The 14,589-nt window shown below is 42.7% G+C and overlaps 1 protein-coding gene and 1 long non-coding RNA gene across 3 annotated transcripts in view; one reads left to right on the forward strand and one right to left on the reverse strand.

Moving 5' to 3' along the window:
* The window catches only part of nrip2 (nuclear receptor interacting protein 2), a 19,363-nt gene extending 7,504 nt beyond the window's left edge, over positions 1–11,859 (reverse strand). For both annotated transcript variants that reach the window (XM_088989239.1, XM_088989238.1), the window contains exons 1-5: positions 11,531–11,859; positions 3,782–4,054; positions 1,235–1,317; positions 160–254; positions 34–86 (exon numbers count right to left, since the gene is read on the reverse strand). In XM_088989239.1, the coding sequence (XP_088845365.1) occupies positions 34–86; positions 160–254; positions 1,235–1,317; positions 3,782–4,054; positions 11,531–11,686 (660 nt within the window). In that variant the 5' untranslated portion in view covers positions 11,687–11,859. The remainder of the gene's footprint in view (positions 1–33; positions 87–159; positions 255–1,234; positions 1,318–3,781; positions 4,055–11,530) is intronic.
* Positions 176–14,410, forward strand: LOC148881891 (uncharacterized). The gene is made up of 3 exons (XR_016113765.1): positions 176–313; positions 4,121–4,195; positions 14,079–14,410. It is a non-coding gene; the product is annotated as an uncharacterized LOC148881891 (long non-coding RNA).
* The last annotated feature ends 179 nt before the right edge of the window (positions 14,411–14,589 follow it).

The raw sequence follows: 14,589 nt of genomic DNA on the forward strand, positions 1-14,589 counted from the left end.
ATTTTTTTCCTGTGTATTTTTTTTTCAGCTTACCTTGAATTGGAGCAGCGTGTGCAAACCGAGGCTGAGCTCGCACGTGTCGTCCTCTGAGAGGTCAAAGGTGAACGTCAATGGAAGAACTTCAATAATATATTTTCTGAATGTTTTTCGTGCCGGTACCTTGAAGCAAAGCAGAACACTGGATGGTCCTGGAGCCCAGCTGAACCTTGAGGCCCGTCACTGAGCCGCTTTGGTCCTGGCGGGTCGCCGACAGTCTGTGAGAAACCCCCAAAAAAAACATCATTGTCGTCAACCCAAATTATGAACACAACAGGTGAGATATTTTTCGTGTACTGTGTGTATTTATTTGAAAGATATGTTTAACTCATTCACTGCCAGACGATGTGCCAAAATGTGTCCACTCCAGTGCCAGGGTTTTTGTCATTGTCACTCGAACTCCAGGACCCGCAGAATATTGAGTTTTAGGACGACATCAACATTCTATACAGCGTTAGAAACTTTAGGCGCTCTTCTTTCATCAGAAAAAAAGAGTTAATTGCTAAATTACATGGTTCTGGAGTTATATGAGGTACAAGTAGGGGCGGATGGACACACGCAAATTCTGCCCCCTCATGAGCTTTGCCAGAGGTCTGACCAGTGCTTTATCGCATTTATCGCATACCTGTGAGGTTATACGTTTTCCCCGTATTTTATTCTCCTTGAGTTTTAGGACTACATCAATATTCAATTCAGCGTAAGAAACCTTAGACTCTTCTTTCATCAGAAAAAAAGAAGTTAATTCCTAAGTGATATAGCTCTGGAGTTATCTGAGCTTGAAATGGGGGCGGCTGCACAAAATACAATACACTATTGGTTTATATAGCGCTTTAACAACAGCTGAAGCTGTAACAAAGCGCTAACATGGAAAAAGGGGAAATTCTGCCCCCTTGTGGAAGGGAAAACATTGCCAGAGGTCTGACCAGCGCTTTATCGGCACCCAAGCATGAAAAAAACCCCCGAACGAAGTCGGGAATGGCGCTTCACATCACACTTTTCAATCCCCGAATAAATTCAGAAATGGCGGTGAATGAGTTCATGAGTCTTTCCGTTACAGTCAACTCGAATTAGCTCTGAAAGCTAATCGCAAATTAACTAGCATTAGCTAGTTACACGTAACCATCGCAAATGACTTAAAGGCTGAAAAAAAAAATTCCGAAGCTTGCGTATTGATTGATTGATTGATTGATGTTCCTACCCGAGCCTTTGGCAGCAAGACGTGGAGATGTGGTTGTGCACGCTGTTGGTGTTGAACGAAACGTTCACGTCACTTTCACGGCACTGCGAAGAGGGCACAAAACGGAGGCTGCTTGTTGCACAAAGCGCAAAACGGAAAGCCGCCTTTGTGCTGACTCTGTTGGAAAACCTTGACACTAATGGCCAACTGGTCGTTAGTCATAAAATGGAGTTCAACGTGGAGTTCATTATTACCCCACTTGGTTGACCCACTCGGTGACTTTCATCTTTATTAATAAATAGCAACGGTGTTAAAGGACAACCGACACCATTTTTTTGTTTCCTAACTGACATCAGAAATTTGAGACAATCTGTTTTTGTCAATGGACAATGGATGCTACACGAAGCTGTAGCATCCATTGACGAAAGAGGGTTTGCTTTCAAAACTTAGCTTGTAGTGGACTTTTTAATAACATATATTTGAATGTGTAAGTCGCGGCTTGGAATTGAAGCGGATTTACGTGGGATGTCAGGTCTCTTTTCGTCAATGGATGCTACAGCTTCTTGTTTGCTTTCAACATTTAGCTTGTAGCAGACGTGCGCATTTCATCACTACGTTCCTGATCCACTGGTGAAAAGGATGCTTTTATCGTCTCTTTTTTTCATCTAGAACTGCTTCATGCAACAGAGTGTGCAGAAAGTGCTTAAGATTAAATGACTGTCTTTGTGTGTTTTTTTTTTGTTCTTTTGAGTTTATGATGGCGCCGCGAGAGTGGCTGCCTTGACAGCAGCTCCTGTATTTTGTTTACTACTACTTCTTCCTTTCCTTTCCTCTTACTATTATCACTTTCCTGCAGTGAAATGTCAATGTCTCCAGTGCGAGACTATTAAAAGATAATTTAATGTAATAAAAAAATGTTGTGGGCCAGATTTGGCCTTGACTTTGACACCTGTGATTTATAGCGACGAAAAATCCAAAAATAATATAAAAATAACCCCGCCCCCCTCCTCCCAAAGCGCAGTTTGTCTTCCATTTTGTTTTTGAAGGCTTTTACTCGTAGCCTGCCTGATATCTCAATAGCTGGTCTACTTAAGACCACGTGGGTTATTTCCCCCTCCATTGGTGTGAAATGCTCAAGGGAGCCTCGTTCCTTTTGTTTGCGCAGGCAGAGCGGCTTATCAGTAGCACCACAAAAGGCTTTGTTGTTGTTTAGTCTCGGTGCTAAAATCTCTTTTCTCGCACTAAAGTTTAAAAATAGATAGCGGCCGGATGAGTAATGACACTGCGAGAGCACTTGGAAATGATGCGTCTGACCAAAGTGCAAAGAAATATGCTGAATCTTGCCAAAAGGAAAAAAAAAACACATTAGCCACACGCGCCAGCGTTCACTCAACTTGAAAATAGATAGAAAGCTAGCTAGCTAAGAGATAGCTAGATAGCTAGCTTATATGGTTACTGACTCAAATAGATAGATAATAGCTAGCTAATAGATAGATAGCAGCTAATATATAGATAGCCAGCTAGCTAGTAGATAGTCAGCTAATAAATAGCTAGCTAGCTACCCAACAGCTAGGCAGCTAGCCAATAGATAGATAGCCAGCTAGATAATAGATAGCCAGCTCGATAGCTGACAGATAGCCAGCCAGATAGCTAATAGATAGCTAGCCAGATAGCTATATAGCTAATAGATAGCTTATGTTTCCTGACTCAAATAGATAGTTAGCTATCTAGCTAGATAATAGCTAGATAGATAATAGCTAGCTAGATAATAGATAGCTAGCCAATAGACAGCTAGCGAGCAAGTATATAGATAGCCAGCTAGCTAATATATTGCAAGCTAATAGCTAGCTAGCTAGCTACTCAACGGCTAGCCAGCTAGCCAATAGATAGATAGCCAGCTAGCTAATATATTGCCAGCTAATAGATAGCTAGCTTATATGGTTTCTGACTGAAATAGATAGATAATAGCTAGCTAATAGATAGATAGCAGCTAATATATAGATAGCCAGCTAGCTAGTAGATAGCCAGCTAATAAATAGCTAGCTAGCTACCCAACAGCTAGGCAGCTAGCCAATAGATAGATAGCCAGCTAGATAATAGATAGCCAGCTCGATAGCTGACAGATAGCCAGCCAGATAGCTAATAGATAGCTAGCCAGATAGCTATATAGCTAATAGATAGATAGCTTATGTTTCCTGACTCAAATAGATAGTTAGCTATCTAGCTAGATAATAGCTAGATAGATAATAGCTAGCTAGATAATAGATAGCTAGCCAATAGACAGCTAGCGAGCAAGTATATAGATAGCCAGCTAGCTAATATATTGCAAGCTAATAGCTAGCTAGCTAGCTACTCAACGGCTAGCCAGCTAGCCAATAGATAGATAGCCAGCTAGCTAATATATTGCCAGCTAATAGATAGCTAGCTAGCTACCCAATGGCTAGCCAGCTAGCCAATAGATAGCCGGCTAGATGGCCAAAATATAGCCAGCCAGATAGCTAATAGAGAGATAGATAACTAATAGATAGATAGCAAGATAGCTCGGTACAAAAATGGTGATTTCGACACCTTGCAGCGAACCAGCAGAGCCGTGAGACGGTTCCTTTCGGATGCCGCGTGGCCGATGTCGCCGCCGTCCGATTGAAGACTCTTGTCGCTCTCCTCGACCGACGAATCATCGGCGCTCTCATCGTCGTCGCCGCCGCCGCCAAGCGCCGGCCCGTCCTTGCCGCCGTTGTCGGCCAGCGGTGAGCGAACGTGGCCGGCGGGGTCTCGGGCCTCGGCCCGAAGCCTCGGGACGTTTCCCTCCAGGAGACGCCGCTGCACGACGCTGTGTGGTTGCTATGGAAACAAGTCAGGGATGTAATCATTGTTTTGTCGCTGTGTCTCCCTCCGTTTGTCTTTCAGCGTCCATCTGGGAAGAAAGTCAGCTCGGCGCCGCCCCGTTGCCTCCTGGGAGTCGCGTTTGGCAGCCGTTTGACGGTAAGATGAGGAAGCGAGTACATTGTCCGCTTGGCTGAGCACCAAAACACTTTCCGCGCCACTTCAATTTTACTCCTTTACTGTCCTCATTTGAGCCCTTTGTCAGTCCCTTTACCATTTCATCCCCTTGTAATTCACTTTTAACTCATTCACTGCCAAAAAATGTGTCCACTCCAGTGCCAGGGTTTTTGTCATTGTCGCTTGAATTGCAGGAGTCACAGAATATTCAGTTTTCAGATTACGTTAATATTCAATGCAGCGTAAGAAACCTTAGAGTCTCTAATTTCATTCCAAAAAAAGAGTTAATTCCTAAATTATATGGATCCGGAGTTATAGCAGCTTTAAATGGGGGGGGGGGGGCTGTACAAAACACAATAAATACAGGTAACATCCCACTTACGACCGAGTTCCGTTCCGACCAAACGGTCGTAAGTCGAAATGGTCGTACGTCGAAATCCATTCAAAATGTTCAAGAGAGACTCGGAGGCTAAATGACATGGGTATGTATGGGTCTGGAGGTCATGGTCGTAAGTACGGGTGGTCGTAAGTCCAGCTGGTCGTAATTCGGATGTTACCTGTATTGATTTATATAGCGCTTTAACAACAGCTGAAGCTTTAGCAAAGCGCTAACATTACACATAACATAACACAAAAGGGAAATGCTGCCACCTCGTGGAAGGGAAAAACTTTGCCAGAGGCCATGGCTAGTGCTTTATCGGCACCCAAACAACAAAAAACAAAACCAGAACTAATTCGGGAATGGCGCTCTTTGTCGTATTTTCAATTCCCGAATAAATTTGGGAATGGCCGTGAATGAGATAATAAGTCTTTGCGTCAAATCAAATTAGCGCTGAAAGCTAATCGCAAATTAACTAGCATTAGCTAGTTACACATAACCACCTGCTAATTCTCTTCTTGCTAGACACTTTCCAGAAACACAATAATAATAATAATCCATTTCATTTAGAAGCGCCTTTCAAAATTCTCAAGGTCACTTTACAGGATACGGTTTTCTGTGGGTGAGCAGCGGCAGCCATACACCCCAGCGTTCACTCAACCCGTAAGTAACTCAAATTGATAGAAAGCTAGCTAGCTAATAATCATTCATGCTTGCTAATATTTTTACAGCTCCTTTCAAGTAGTGCACACACACCAATTACAGGTTTTTTTTTAGCTACTTTCAGGGTTTATTAAGCTACTCATCAAGTTAGCATTCGGAACAAGTTGTCGGGTCAATGTCGTCTCTCAGATTGCGGTACTTTAAAAAATACAGTGAGTGCGGTATTCTGCTTGGAATCACAATCAGAAAGGGTAATTGTCGCGGCGGCTAATTACTCGCTTACATCAGCTTTATTAAATTCAATCAAAACCACCCATTTGTCACTATTGTGTATCGTACCTAATAAAGCGGCGACACTGCCTGCTAGCTGCTTGCTTGCCTCCTAACGTGATTTGTGTCAGGGTCGCGACCCCCCCAACCCCGGAGCACAAACAGACCATGCTGGAGCCCTAAATTGAATTGCGTTCATAAATTGAATTCATCACGACTATCTGCTTCCGTGCACAAAGGAAACACCTCGAAAGCTAGCTTCGATTTAGCCTTTAGCAAGTCTTCTTTTCCTTTCGGGGGTTGCCACAGCGAATCAGTGTCCTCCATCTTCAGAGGTTGGATTAGAATCTTTGTTTTGGCCAATTTTTACATTGGATGCCCTTCCTGACGCAACCCTCTGTATTTATCCGGCCTTGAGACCGGCACAATAAGACGCTGGCTTGTGTCCCCCATGTGGCTACAAAACAAGTAACTCTGAACGTAATAAAGATGAAAATGCTCGATAGAATGTCCCAAAATATATGTAAGGTTAAAAAAAAACAAAGCAATAAAAAGTAAAATTGAAACTGAAATAACAGCAGGAGTGGGGACTCTGAATGGGTGCATTCAAAGTCCTCACGCCTGTAGTGAATTTAGTTGAAATAGCTTCTTTTCCTTTCATTTTTTTCTTTCACACAGCGAATCAGTGTCCTCCATTTTCAGAGCTTTGATTCATATGTTGTTTTGGCCTAGCTTTTACGTAGGATGCCCTTCCTGAGACAACCCTCTCTATTTATTCAGTCTTGGCACCGGCACAATAAGACACTGGCTTGTGGCTACAGAACAAGTAATTCTATGAACTTCATTAAGATGAAGAAAATATATATATATATATACACACACATATATATGTGTGTGTGTGTGAGAGAGTAAAAAACAAAGAAATAAAAAGTGGACTTCAAACTGAAATAACAGTAGAACATTCAAAGTCCTCACTCCTGTCGTAAATTTGGTTAAAATATCATTTTACTTTTTTAATTTTTGAGTTTTCAAACTAGTTTTTGGTATGAACCTTTTCCTCTCATTAAAACCTGCAATTAAACAGCAGGCATTTTGTATTTTGTTTGTATATGTTTACCTTTTAGCACGTGAATAGCTGTTTTTCCTCTTTTGCTAGCTAGTTGCTAGCTGTCGCCGACATGTAACTTTGACAAGTTACTTATATGTATTTGATTTTTTTATGGCCTGGCTAGTCGTTTGACGATACTCTACTTCAACGTTGACTAGTTTTTAGCTTCTACCAAACGATGGCGATTTTGAAGCAACGTCTGTTTGCACTTTGCTGTTGTTGTCGGGGTTATTTTTAGCTGCCTTTCTTCCCACGTGACACACAAACTGCTACTTAGCACCGTTAATTTTCCCTGTGGCTAATAGTAATAATAATAATAATAATAACGCGGGGTGCATTTTAGATGTCTATATTTTGGACGCATCAGGTTTCTTGAGAGTGTGCTCGACTTTGCAGGCTATGGGGGGGGGGGGGATGCGACCTTAGATTTGGAGATGAATCTAAAACACCTGCTGCAGGATTAAGTCAACTCTGCACCATCTGCCCAACGTGCGGCACGGCACGTTTTGCGGACACCGTGTTCCCTTCAAATTCACGCTGGGCGGCGGTCGTGGGAGCACCGCGGCTCATACTTTCGCGACGATCGCGTTGAATGGCCAATTCAAAATACCAAATGGTTTTTCATATTCACAACTTTTGTAATGACATTGATACAAAAAAAAACATATTGATACAGTGATACATCAGCTTACGAACTTAATTGGTTCCCAGAAAGTGTGCGTAAGGCGAACAGTTTGCCAGCCAAACATTTATTTCCCATAAGAAACCATTAAAATGAGAATAATCCGTTCCCAGGTCCCCATAAAACATAACTTTCTACTAAATAAGTCTTAAAACTACACAAAATATACCTTATTTTATGTCGAATAAATGTGCTATTGTATGTAATTAAAGAAATAAACTGTACTATATAATCAAGTTGTTTTATTTATCTTTGTGATGGTCGTTGATGTAGTTGCCTCTTGATGATATTCGAGTGAAGTTGCCGTGCTTTCTCGGCGGTAATACCCTCACTCACACTGTCCCCTGCTAGCAGCTTTTCGTTAATCCAAATCAACAGAAGTTGATCAACCTCTTCTATTGCCTGAAACCGTTGCTTTGACAACACAGAAACACCCTTTGCCACACGTAGCAATGGCCGACTTAGCGTACTGCTACTGGGACGCTAAATCACACAAACGCACACCTCGTTTGTGTTTTTCTACTTCTTCTGCTCGACCGTAATTTTCTTTTGTGTCATCTTCGGCTTAACATTAGCCTGTGGTGGGGTCTTTTTCGCTCCCATAATAGCAAACGTACTCCACTTGATAGCAAACCGCGTCTGCACTCAAAAGGGTTGTGGAAAACTCGTCCGCCATCCACCGCGGCGCTATGTGGTTTGGTTCATCCGCCGAAAACTAGTTCATATGCCAAGATTATATTCTCGCGAATTTAATGTTCGTAAGGCGAAAATTTCATAAGCGAAAGTGTTCGTAAGCTGAGGTATCACTGGACATGCTCTAGATCCATTTCGATGGCCAAATGTGATGTTTAGTACACAAAATGGCGCCGTATATTAGAATGTTTGTGTCGGAGGACTCAGATGTTGACTTCCTCAACACACAATTCCCACGTGTCGGTATTTTTCGTTGACATTGAATGCAGACATGATTGCATCATGTCGGCACGCAGCCCCCCCCTTAGCTAAAACGTGTCCTCCGTGACCCGGTCTCAAGACGACGTTTCCCTCGTATTACAGATTTTTTTCTTCTAACGTGTTCGCTGATGCTATCTGCTCACCACCTCGGGCGGCCAAAGGAGCACAAAACAAACGTTGCGTAACTAACCCTGTTGAATTTTACAGAGTGGATACGCCACCAGTGGATTCTTCATGCCTTTCTCGCGTAATGGCCGTCGCCGATTATGACTGCCATTCACTAATTTATAATAATAATAATAACAACAATACATGTAATACATTTCATTTCTAAGTGTCTTTCAAAACTCTCAAGGTCACTTTACAGTCACAGGATCAGTTTTTCTGTGGGTGAGCAACGGCAGCCACACATACCAGCGTTCGCTCAACCAGGAAGTAACTCAGATGACGCTAGCTAGCTAGCTAATAGATAGCTACTAGCTAGCTAGCCAGCTATATAGCTAATATAGAGATAACTGGATAGTTAGCTCTCCAGCCAGATAGACATAAAGATAATAGCTAGCCAACATATAGATAGCAAGTTAGATAGCTGGCAGCTAGATAGATTTTCTGTGGGTGAGCAGCGGCAGCCACACGCACCAGTGTTCACTCCACCAAGAAGTAACTCAAACAGATAGAAAGCTAGCTAGATAGCTAACAGCTAGCTAGCCAGCTATATAGATAATATAGAGCTAATTAGATAGTAATTAGTAGTTAATTAGTAGTTAGCTATGATAGCCATAAAGGGTATAGATAGCAAATAGATAGTAAGTTAGATAGCTAGCAGCTAGATAGCAAGAAAAAAAATACTTTATTCTGGAGCGCCATTCCCGAATTTGTTCAAGTTTTGGTTTTTCTTGCGAAAGAGGTGCAAATAAAGCGCTGGTCAGACCTCTGGCAATGTTTTACCCTCCCACAAGGGGGCAGCATTTGCTTTTTGCGCATGTTAGCGCTTTGTCACAGCTTTAGCTGTTTTTAAAGCGCTGCATAAATCAATATTGTATTGTATTTTGTACAGCTGCCCCCATTTCAAGCTCACATAACTCTAGACCTGTATATTTTAGGAATTAACTCTTTTGTTCTGATGAAAGAAGAGCGTCTAATGTTTCGTATGCTGCATTGAATGTTTCAATCGTCCTCCAACTCAATATTCTGTGGGTCCTGCAATTTGAGTGAACATGACAAAAACCCTGGCATTGGAGCGGACACATTTTCTAGCAGTGAATGAGTTAAATGCTAAAAGTGTTCTCCCAAAATGAATGAGTCAGAAACCGTATCCTTGCAATTCTTGTCATTAATCGACAATGTCAAACTCCCCCCGTTGCTCAAGTCGTCAACGCCGCGCTTGACAGATGCGCCCCTCTCCCCATCAACGGCGAAACCAGCGTCATTCCAGATACTAATTGCTTTTATCATAAGAGGCGTCCGGCGTGCCTGATGTGGCGGTTGGAGTGCGGACAGCTAATGAATGACTAGCGCGTTAAGCTCCTCAAAACTAATCGGGTTTTAGCTATTCAAAAGCTAGATCTGTGATATTTCAAATTTCCTCGTCCCCGGAGACAATTATTTTTCTTTGGACTTGGCTTTATGGCCCTGTAAAAAAAAAATCACGAGGTTGAGATGTTAGCTTTCAAGCTAACCATTACTGTCAGAAACAAAGAAAACGAACGTTAGCTTCCGACAACAGCTTAAACGTTAGCTTGGATGTTAGCTTCCAACCACTGGTGCCACCAATATTTTTAAATTGCTTTGACGTTCCCTTTTGACATTTGAACGTTCGTTAGCAAAATTGCCGTGAATGTCGCCGCCAATGTTGTTCTTCCGTAGTTAGCTTCCAACATTCGAGTCAGACGAATCAGCTATCAGTGTTAGCTTTGACGTTTACTTCCAATGTGAGTGTATCGAAACCTGCATGATAATTTTCCATTGTGATTGATTGACTGACAGCATGTTAGCCTTTTGATTAGCGCCCTGATTTCATGTTCCGCGTCTTCGGGTCTTTTGAAAGGAGCTGTATGAGCGCATCCTGATGTTTTTAATGACAATCGTGTCACCACAAAGGTTGAGATGTTAGCTTTCAAGCTAACCATCTCGACAGAACCAAAGTCAGAAGCAAATAAAACTAAAGTTAGCTTCTGACAACAGCTTAACTTGGACGTTAGCTTCCAACCACTGGTACCACCAATAAACCTTTTAATGACAATGGTGTCACCGCAAGGTTGAGATGTTAGCTTTCAAGCTAACCTTTACTGTCAAAGTCAAAGAAAACTAAAGTTAGCTTCTGACAACAGCTTGTTGCCATTTTGATTAGCACCGTGAGTTCATGTTCTTCGGGTCTTTTCAAAGGAGCTGTATGAATTGTCGTGAGTAGTAGTGACAATTATGGGTCTGAGTCTTAAAGGACAATCGACACCATTTTTTTCTTTCCTAACTGACATCAGAAAAAAGGTTTTATAGCATTTAAAATAGCCAAAACATGCAGGCTGATATTTTTAGTCAAATGCAAAACACCAATTAAACTTAGTATCCCAAAACTGCCACAAAATGAGCTCGGAACTGGGCAGATTCAGAAAGTCCCGCCCCCTTGTTTGTGACGTCACTATTGGTCACGCACTGCCTTGCTCGAAAATCAAAACAATGGCTTCAGATTGGGAGAAGATGCTTTCTTGTTACTCATCCAGTTATGAATATGATTCAAATAGTTCTGAAGAGGAAAGCATACATGTTTGCAATCGATTCAAGAAGTCTTTCCGGATCATTTTGAGGCGTTTGGACTGCAATGTAGCGTCCCAGAAAATCCACAAGATGGCGCACAAGCTCTGTTGGAAATGGGCTGATTAGTCTGCTGGGAATTTGTGTCAACTAGTATCAAATAGTAGTCTCGGTGCAACACACAACGATTCACCATCGCGTTATTTATGTCGTTTTCCTTCTAATTTCGCCATCAACACAAAGTTTTCAGACCAAACAAAGTAGCCAAAATGCATTGTGTGTCGCTTTCTCGGTCGGGGGCGTTTCTTCCGTGACGTCAGGAATCGTCACCAACTCGAAAACAAGACTTCCTGAATATTCAGCGCGAGTCTTAAAGCGTAAAATAGAGCTATATGCGGTAGAATCTTTGTCAAATACGCTCAGTAGAAGTGATTTGAAGTGATTTTACAAATTATGGACGTCGGAGACGTCGGTTGTCCTTTACGCGTTGTTGACGCTGGCACGCCTTACCAGGTCTTTCGATGTCCCCAGTCTCTTGAGACCATCCAGGGGCAGCAGGTCAGCCGAGTCCTTGTGCGTGAACTGAGTGGCCTGCTTGAGACGGCGCTGCTGGTGCAGGATCGCTTTATCTCGGATGGCCAGATCACCTTTTTTGCTCTCGCTCATGGTCTCTCAAACTGGAATTGCTCCCTAACGCGTAGCAATGTGGCTCTTCAAGGAGAACAGCGTTGATGTCTCGTGTTGCTCCCCGATGATGGTCTGCTACGGTCGAGCATCCTCCTGTGTGTTTTCCTGTCAATGCCTCCTTCCGAGTGGATTCTCCCTCCCTCGCTCGCTGACTTTCTCTCCGCCCCCCCCCCCCCCCCCCCTCCTGTCAGACGTCAGCGAAGAGCGAATGTTTGCTCACTTGGATCTAGCGTTCTGGCGGATGCTTGGTGATTAGCCCTCGCCGTCCCGCTGCGAGCCACACAGCCTGAGATGATCACTCATGCAAGCAACGATTGTTTTAAATTGGGTCATGATGGCTCCCTTTTCGCAACAGGAAATATTCGATTCAATATCTGCCGTGACACAATCAATAATGACATCAATCTGGTGTGGGAATTGAAATGAATTTTGGAGGTTTTGTGAAGGTTATAGTCGGTTTTGGTCATGGGTGGTGTTTTGGCGGCCTCTGGCGGTTGTTTGTCTGCATTGCATGTATATATATACCTATACAGTGATACCTTGGCTTACGAACTTAATTCCCAGACAGTGTGTATCCCAAAAATTAATTTCCCATAGGAAACCATTAAAATGAGAATAATCCGTTCCCAAGTCCCTATAAAACTTAATTTTCTACTAAATAAGCCTTAAAACTACACTAAATATACCTTATTTTATCTATAATAAATGTGCTATTGTATTGTAATTAAAGAAATAAACTGTACTGTATAACAAAGTCATTTTATTTACCTTTGTGATGATGGCTTGATGGAATGGAGTGGCCGCTTTCATCAGCATGAGGCCTTCTTCTTTCACCATCTTGAGGAATAGAGGACCAAAACAAGCCGGCTGCCATTTTCTTGTTAGGAGAACTCATTGTGACAGCTCCGTGTGTATCCCGAAAAATAGTTTGTATGCCAAGGTAAAATGTTAATAAATTTAAAGTTTGTAAGCCAAGGGGTTTGTAAAACCAGGTATCACTGTATATAGCTTAGTGGGTTGGAGTTATAAATGATATGGTTCCAGTTTGACTGTAAACAGGAGTTGAGTCTCTGTGAAGGTGAATTAGGGTGGATTTGAAGTCCAAGATGGCGCCCGAGTACGCAGCCGTCGGCACGTGCTTTTTTTGTTGTTGTTTTTGTCTTTTGTCACTTTGAGTTGTTGTGCGTCATGTGGAACGGATATGGATTGATTTTCAGCATTTTTGGCAACAATATTCATCAATGAGGAGACTCTGCTGAGCAGTTGCGTCTTTTCAGCAGCACCGTTTTTGATTGGGAGGACTGTCGGTGCCATTTTCAGTTACGCTTAGTTCAGCGGAAAGGTCGGTGCTGTTGGACAGTCTGCGGCTGGTTTGATGCAAGGCTTGAGAAGCCCACGATGAGAAGAAATGAGCGCTAGCGCAGGGCGCCGATGCGTATGTGGAACTGTCGCCGCTTGGAATTGAAGCGGATTGACAGTATGTGGGTCAGTAGATGTGAGACAATCTGATTTTGTCAATGGATGCTACAGCTTCGTGTTTGCTTTAACATTTAGCTTGTAGCAGACGTGCACATTTCACTGTGACATCCCTGATCCACTGGTGAAAAGGACGCTTTGAACCTCTCTTCTTTCTACAAATACTTTCTACAACTGCTTCAGACAACAAAAAGAGTGCAGAAAGTGCTGAAGATTCAATGACTGTGTGTGTCTTTGTGTTGTCATATTATTTTGTTTGTTTTACTTCAAGATGGCGCCGCGAGAGTGGCTGGCTTTCCGGCAGCTCCTGTATTTTGTTTTTCTACTTCTTCCTTTCCTCTTCTTTTCATAACTGCTGTGAAATTTAAATGTCTCCAGTATGGAGACTAATGAAGGCTAATCTAATCACAATTTTAGTCTATTTTTCTCGCAAAATACGTTTTTGAATATTTTAATCTTTGGATTGATTTTTTTATTTAACTTTATTGTCATGATAGTGTCCAACAATCTGAAATCAGACATTTAAAAGCATTCGACCACAAAGTCTTCATTTATTCCAATGACTGAGGAGTGAAAAGCACCATTTTTGTAACGCCAAGTAAAAAAAGAATAAAAACAGCAGTATGGTCATTGTGTGCTTCGTTTAGGGGGTAAATAGGATTAAGTTAGGAAGGCACGTGTGAAGTGAAATGTCAAAACTGCTAATTTAACTTCCATCTTGCAAATTGAGTGTTTTTCAACATGTTCTGTGAGCATTTGCCATCTTTTTGCCCCTTTGTTGGTCTGGCCTGTGAAACGCAAAGTGCAGCATAGCTCCATTTTGTAGATGTTCCATCAGAACACGTTGGAGAGGTAAAGGGAGCAGATTAACATGTTTCTGTCCGAACGCCTGCAGGAGCCTAAATGCCTTCCATGAGCCGTTGAAAATGTTGAACACGAAGAAGACTCGGTGCTTCATGCTAGTGGACAACCTGATGTCGCTGACGTTCGGACTGTCAGCCTTCGGGCCCACCTGTGGCCGCGTATCACCCATGGAAGGACATGTCGGCAATCCGGGTAAGCTAACTTGCTAACGACGGGAGTCACAAACGGGCTACTAAAGCGACGTTTTCATAGCCCGCCAATGTTGTTTAACATAAAAGATTGCCTGGACAATCAAAGTTGGAGTTTAAGTGATGTTAAGAATACCCCCTAAATCGACAGTGTTGAATCGCGTCTCACTCGGTACGCCTGACCCGCTAACATGGATTTTGTTTTGGTTCCGGGTGCTCTTCTTCGGTGGTGCTTCTAACGCGCCACCGCATTGTGCTGCTGCCACCTTGCGGCGGCCTGTGACGACAGCACCAGAGCGCCCAATCCGGTCTGACTCGATCGGCGAGTTCGTTTTTTTTAATAAATCGCTGCTT

The sequence above is a fragment of the Hippocampus bargibanti genome, linkage group LG22 (genome assembly GCF_051943395.1).
Source record: "Hippocampus bargibanti isolate YZ-2025 linkage group LG22, ASM5194339v1, whole genome shotgun sequence".
Lineage (NCBI taxonomy): Eukaryota > Metazoa > Chordata > Actinopteri > Syngnathiformes > Syngnathidae > Hippocampus > Hippocampus bargibanti.